We start from the raw sequence: 6,905 nt of genomic DNA, 5'->3' as shown, positions 1-6,905 counted from the left end.
AAAATTCTACTAGTGCCTTTTCTTCCGCCACTGTCCATTTCTTGGTCGGATTAAGTCGCACACGTTTTGCCTTTGGCTGGAACAAATGTATTTAGTAAATTTTTGGCCACTTATGCTTTTGTATTCGATAACTTACCTGGATATTTTCTCCTTGCTGCATTTCTTTGTAAAATTAACAATTTTACGCAGCAGCAGAATGAAAATGGCAAAAGTAAAATGCGAAATGAAAAGGTAAACAAAAGACAGCTGATTAGATACGACAACCCAAAAACATACCGTGCAGAGTTGTATTTCATTAGTACACAATTCACGTAGCAAGCAACAACAAAATATTTTAAACCGTCATAAAATTTATGATATTATGACAATATGACTCGTTATGACACCTTGTGAATCACCTAAATATGTTTTCACTGTTACTAAGGGATTTGATAAAAATTAGATTTTCGTCCAGCCCTAATATGCATACAGCAGTAGTACAAGTGTATGCAGTACGCATACGGTCAAAGAAACCAGAAATTAAGGTTCATTTATACTGGCATGTATACACGCTCATGCCACCAACAGCGATGTCGTATACATAAAATTTCTACTGGGATGTGACTCGCGATTGCGATAGTGATAGTGATAATTGGCACACACACCAACGCGATAGGGATAGAGTTGCGATTGTACAGTATGTAGAATAACAAAGTTAAGTTATAGAACATATGTAAATAAATTTGTGGCACTTGCCACTTTCGTTGAGCGCAATTCCAATTTCAGTCCATAGTTTATCTTTCCTTCCTACACTTGTATAACCTTTTTTTCATTTAAATCATATAAAAATCGATGATATTTCCCGCAGAAAATTAATTTTTCCACGATATGGTCCATTTTATTACAATCACCTTTTCAAACTCCATTCATGGTTGAACAAATTACGCTGCGTTAGATGAGATCAATCGCCGCAATAGATCGCGCTTGGTGTGCATGCTTCCCTTTAAATCGCTATCTCTATCTCTATCGTTTTCGTTATCGCATTGGTGTGCTCAAGGCTTACTTTTTCTCCGAATAAACTTTAACTGCCTATTGAAAAAAGCATTTCGACTTATCAGTCGAACATAAAAATTTTTGTTAGTATGGGAGGTGCCACACCCCCTTTTACGAATTCGGGCAAACTTCACATAAACCATCTGCATGATAGCCTGAATATGCCGTATAAATTTGATTGAATTCGGTGAAGCCGTTCTCAAGTTATGAGGTCACACCACAAACGTGCACTTATTTTTATATATAGGATATCTCTTGAAATATTTGTGGTAGAGTACTGGAAACTGGTATAGGGGTATATCAACTAATTCCATACTCATGGAGAAAAATGAACGGTATTGGAAAAGAGGGTGTGGCACCTCCCACCTTATATATAAAAAAGGTGCAAGATTTCAACCAAATTTATACGGCATAGTCGGGCTATTATGCAGATGGTTTGTGTTAAGTTTCCCCGAATTCGGAAAAGGGGGCGTGGCACCACCCATACTAACAAAAATTTTCAGCTGGTATATCTCTTGAAATATTTGTGGTAGGTTACTGGAAATTGGTATAGAGACATATGAAATAATTCCATACTCCCCATCTTAAATAAAAAAATAAGTGCACGAATTCTACCAAATTTAAACGGTATTTTCGGACTATCATGCGGATGGGTTATGTGAAGTGTGCCCGAACTCGGTCCAGCGGTTCATGATATATGTCAGTTATGTCTGTCACATGATACACGAAAAATCGAAAACATAGTGAAAAATTGTTGCTATGATGTGCTGTGTTTATTTTTTCTTCGGATAAATTAAGAATTTACGACTTACGCAATGAGGCTGGACGATATTTGATACCTGTGCCGGGTTTATAATATTCGGTTTCGCCGAATTGATACTTCTTTACTTGTTATTAATAAACTACCACTAATTTTGTTTCTGAAGGGACAACTCTGCTTCTAACTGAATATATATATATTTTTTTTTACATTTAAGGACCTTCATCAACTGCGTCTTCATTATCAACGCAATATGTGCACAAATGAAAAATCCACCAACATTAAACTAGCGAATGAAATATATATATCCGACAGCATTAAAGGAGCGAATTCGTCAAATGAAACTAAAATATCTTGCAAGCGCCTCTGTTCTGATGGTGAAAAACATGAGTGTTTGGTCGACCCCTCATTTAAAAAACAAACTAAGATAGAATTTAATACTAGTATAAAGAACTCGTTGCAACAGGAGGAATCGGACAAGTTTATTATACCAGTATCTGCCAAAGTAAGACATATTATTTGCCGCGGAGAGTAAGTTGTAAACTTGATATTTATTGGCATTTCTAGTGGTTGCATTTACTCTTAAGCGCTAATAGGGAATTTACATGAGGCGATTTTTCAGGCGATTTTTAGTTGAAAGCAACAATCGCCTGTTGTAAACAGCCTTTCAACTAATCGCTTACAATGAAGTTGGTCGGCTCCCTACTTTCGTTCAACTTTTGGTTTAACTAATCGCCTGTGAAAGTTGAATCATGTAAATTCCCTATAACAAACATCATAAACGAGCTTCAAAAGAACATTTGAACTCGGTTAACTGGTGTAAAACGTCATTGATTTACAAGAGTAAATATAGAAATTTTAAAAAACTTTTATGTCAAATTGATACATTTAATAAAAATAAATCATCCACGATTTCACGACGATTTTGATGGAATTCGTGTTGTCGCACAGTGCGGCCGAATTCCAAAAGTGCGGCCAAAAATCGAGAAAATAAAGTTTCTAGATAGGCCTTTTTTGACAGTGGGTTTGCTAAAGGGATCACCTAAGAAGCGAAAACTGTTCACTGTAACGACCTGTTCCCTAAGTCCTCTTTTTATATTAATTTGTAGTGGGACCTTCTCCCAAGCACAACATTATTGTAATAAAAAGCGAAAACTTATTAACGTATAAAAGTAGTTAGAGAATAGGAAATCAAACAAAACTAAATGGATTCTACGTCTGAAGGTTAGTAAAATACGTTAAAAAATTTGTGAAAACAAATACTGTAACAGAAATTTTTAAGAAATAAAAATGTGAAGGTACTTTTTCGTTTATTTTTTAAGAAAATATGAGTTGTTAAATGCAACAGTAACAACACGCGTATTAGCTACAGAATAAAATAAAAATCAGATGCTCATTTCTGCCCCTTTTGTTTTTTTTTTTTAACAAGCTTATACATATTAGCTTCTCCTGTATGTAAAAATTTCGAGCTTTTTAAGTAGATTTCGCAGAAAAACTTTGAGTATGCAGTTTTGTGGCCCATTTAATTTAAGTATAATAAAGTGCAAGTTTAAAGAAGCTGGGACTTACGGTTGATTTTTGGAAATTTTTTTGCTTGAAGGTGTTGCTCATTTTCTTCATATCATCGAACATACTTCGTATGGAAGAAAATAACAGGCACTATCAACAAAAAAAATTCTTAAAAATCAACGGTAAGGCCTAGGATCTTCAAACTTGGACTTTGTGACACTAAAGTATACTCATATGCATACTCAAAATCTTTCTACGATTTCTAATTAAAAAGGCCGAAATTTACTAGACGCCTTACTGGATTCTCCATTTCGAATTTTGAAATTCTGATAGCGGATTCGTAATTAGTGACCTCGAAAAAAAGTACGAAATTTCGAATTATTTCTTTAAACCTTCGGATTTTGGCCACACTTTGAATTTCGGCCGCACTATGTGTCGGCTTGAAGAGTTGATAATAAACTGTCGCTACAGGGGCCTTTCGTTGGCGTAAGATGGGTGCGGTACAGGGATGATAAATTAGTTTTTTAATTTTTATCCAAATAGCAAGAAAATCTTCTAAATAAATATAGCTACATGTGTAATACATATGTACATACATTCTTATCTTACCTTCCCAACAAGCATTTCAGTAAATGTTTTTAAAAATAACTGAAATTAAGTTTGCTATAATAAGCGTTAAATAAGCATTTTTAATATTAAGCTTATTAAAAGTTTTTTCAAATAAACTTTTAATAAGTTTTGAGAGCGAATGTTTATAAATAACTTAAACTTATAAATGAAATGCAAATGCCAACGACATGAAGTAGTAAATATAACATTTTTTCAATCGTAAGTAACGTGTTTACGTTTTTTAAAATATATTATTAAAAGAAAAAATTAAATAAAACCGATGCGGTAAAAAAAAAGTCCAATCCAGGATCCGCTGCGCTAATCGGTGGAGCATTCGAGTCTTCAAATGATGAGTTCTCCTTATCCTTTCTTAGTTTAACATTCAATTAAAAACGTATTAAATTTTTTTCAGAAAAGTTCATCAATGAGAATGGCGGCGATGAAGCGGAATATATAGCTGCATCGATGTCGTTTTTCCAATTTGCCAATAACCGCATGTAATTGAAAGCACGCAACAAGATGTAATAATTAACTTTTTTATGTTTAATTTTTGTGTGTTATCGTGAATTTGTATGCTAAAATGTCTTTTCCCTATTTATATTTTCGCGACTGTAGATGAGTGCGCCGAAAATTCGCATTTCGTTTAGTTTCTAGATGTTAACCAATCTATGTATGAGTTTTTAATGAAATATCTTTAAATAAAGGGTTATAAAAATGTTTATAAAAAGCTTTCTTTTGAAAATTTTTAGAAAGTTTATATTCATACGCTTATAAACAACCTTTTTTGAACCTTTATTATAAGTTTACACTTTTACGCTTATAAAAAGCTTTCTTTTGAACATTTATTACAAGTCTATATTTCTACGCTTATAACCAATGTTCCTTTTCGATTATATTACGCTTACTTTCAAGCGTTTTATAAACAAAAAATCAACGTTTTGTAAGCTTAATGTTGATAATTGAAAACTTAAAAAAAACTTTCATTAAGTTTATTTTGCTTGTTGGGTTGTTTATACCTACACAAGAACCGCATTAACAAAAGGCATTTATACCTGTGACGTTATAGCGCACTTGTTGAAACCATATTCAAAAGTAAACAAAACTTGTTATTTTTATTCGATACTAGCAGACCCGGCGAACCTCGTCCCGCCCAAAATTATTTTTTTTATTGAAATATTTGGTCCAACGTTTTCGCCAGCAATTCACGTTCACGTTTGGTTTTTTGGTCGACAGAAGGCATATCCTCCATTACCGTCTTAAATAACCTAATGAAAGCGTTATACCGGGAAGAAGCCCTTGCGGCTCGATAGTGAATCGTTCTTGAATCGTTCTTGTGTAGTCTAGTTGGTGGCAATTTCCAAACTGGTGAGTATCATTGATCCACATTCTGTTTAGTCAACGTAAAGCAAGGACCGCAGGGTCAAGGTGCAGGAATGGTATTTTCAGGGATTGAAGTCTGAAGTCCAAGCCTTAATTTAAGTCTAAGTGGAATTTTGCTTAATTGCGGTAGGTACTCAAACTTCCCAAAATCAGTTTTCCCAGTTCAACAAATAACTGTAAGTGGCCATCAAGCAAAGGTGCAGGAATTTGCAGGGACAGTAGCCGAGATTTTCTTTCTTTAATCTAAGCCTAAGTGGGAGGTTCTACCACCCTTTGTTTCTTTGCTAGAGCTTCTCAAACATTGCAAAATCGCGATTCTTTGACACTGACCTTGTTTTTCTTAAAATCTGGAGCTGACGGAAACTTTATGCTTACGTCAAAAATAGAGTAACATTAGCTGCATCAAATTTGTTTCCATTTTTGTTGCCGTGTATAATAACTATTGTTAAATAGCCAATACCCGCATGTTTGCGGCGCCTTCAAATACCTTTCGAACTGTAAAACAATGACTCAATTCTATTCTACGCATATCTATAACACGGGTATCGAATTTCAAGCAAATCAGACCATAAATAAGAATTTTTAGAATAGATCTGTCCGTGGTCCAACTATCAGAAAAAGAGTATCCAATATTTTAATCCTGACAATAAGCTATCTACGTGCCAAGTTTCAAGAAAATTGCACGTTAAATAAAATTTTTTCGAATAGATCGGTCCCTGGCCCACTTAACGGGAAAAATGGATCCTATATGCTAATTTAGGCAAAAGGCTACCTACGTACCAAATGCATTTTTAGCGTAGCTCGACCTGCCCCACGTATCGGAAAAATTAAAACTTTTTGCACTCCTTCTAAACACCTTTCCAAAAAAGCAGCAACCATTCGAATCGGTTATGAAACATATTTAGGAGAAAATTGTTCCCAATTGACTCATGTTCGCAATGAAATTCACGATTATCCGAAATTTCCCAAGCTTCACAACGAGTTTTACACCTTGACATTGTCCAAAATCATCAAATCATGCGATAAAGTACAAAATTTCGTCGAAAAAAATTCAAATATTTCGCGTTCTTCTGGATTTTTCCGACATTTCCAGAATTTTCTATTTTACCATTCGAAAGCCATCCCGAAGTAATTGCATAAAAAATTCCATACAAAAAAATCAATTTTAGATTTTTCCAATTTCCCGACTTTCCCGCAAAGTTTTCGCAAAATTTTCTATCGTAAAAACCTTCTTCTGGAAATTGCGAACAACTAAAAGAAAAATTTTGCCAAATCGGCCCAACCGTTCTCAATTGATGAATTACTATACATTCATTTCACACCATTTTCATATATATATAGATTTCTTAAATAATTAATTTACGCCGTGGACCGAAATGGAAGCGATCAAGAATTCAAATGTTTTATAATAATAATTCAAATTTAAACCGGGCTGTATTTTGTAAGTTTCAAGTGCATTTTTTTTTGTAAAGTTCGAATAATTAAAGGAAAATTTTAAATGGAAAACAAAACTATAAGTGAGAACCTACGTCCCAATTTAAAAAAGTGACTTTTTATCATTTGTAAAAAAAAGAACTGACTTCTTTGCATAACCTAAAAAATTTTTTGTTTGAAG

At 33.9% G+C, this 6,905-nt stretch overlaps 1 protein-coding gene across 1 annotated transcript in view; it reads left to right on the top strand.

Moving 5' to 3' along the window:
- Positions 1-2,386, top strand: part of LOC108363864 (electroneutral sodium bicarbonate exchanger 1-like) — a 33,879-nt gene extending 31,493 nt beyond the window's left edge. Inside the window, exon 8 of the mRNA XM_017617376.1 lies at positions 2,010-2,386. Within this exon, the coding sequence (XP_017472865.1) occupies positions 2,010-2,327 (318 nt within the window). The 3' untranslated portion in view covers positions 2,328-2,386. The remainder of the gene's footprint in view (positions 1-2,009) is intronic.
- The last annotated feature ends 4,519 nt before the right edge of the window (positions 2,387-6,905 follow it).

The sequence above is a fragment of the Rhagoletis zephyria genome, unplaced genomic scaffold (genome assembly GCF_001687245.7).
Source record: "Rhagoletis zephyria isolate East Lansing unplaced genomic scaffold, Rhagoletis_zephyria_1.1 Rzeph_scaffold_01400, whole genome shotgun sequence".
In the NCBI taxonomy this organism is placed as follows: Eukaryota; Metazoa; Arthropoda; class Insecta; order Diptera; family Tephritidae; genus Rhagoletis; species Rhagoletis zephyria.
The sequence above is the reverse complement of the archived record's forward strand: the minus strand, read 5'-3'. Positions and strand labels throughout refer to the sequence as shown.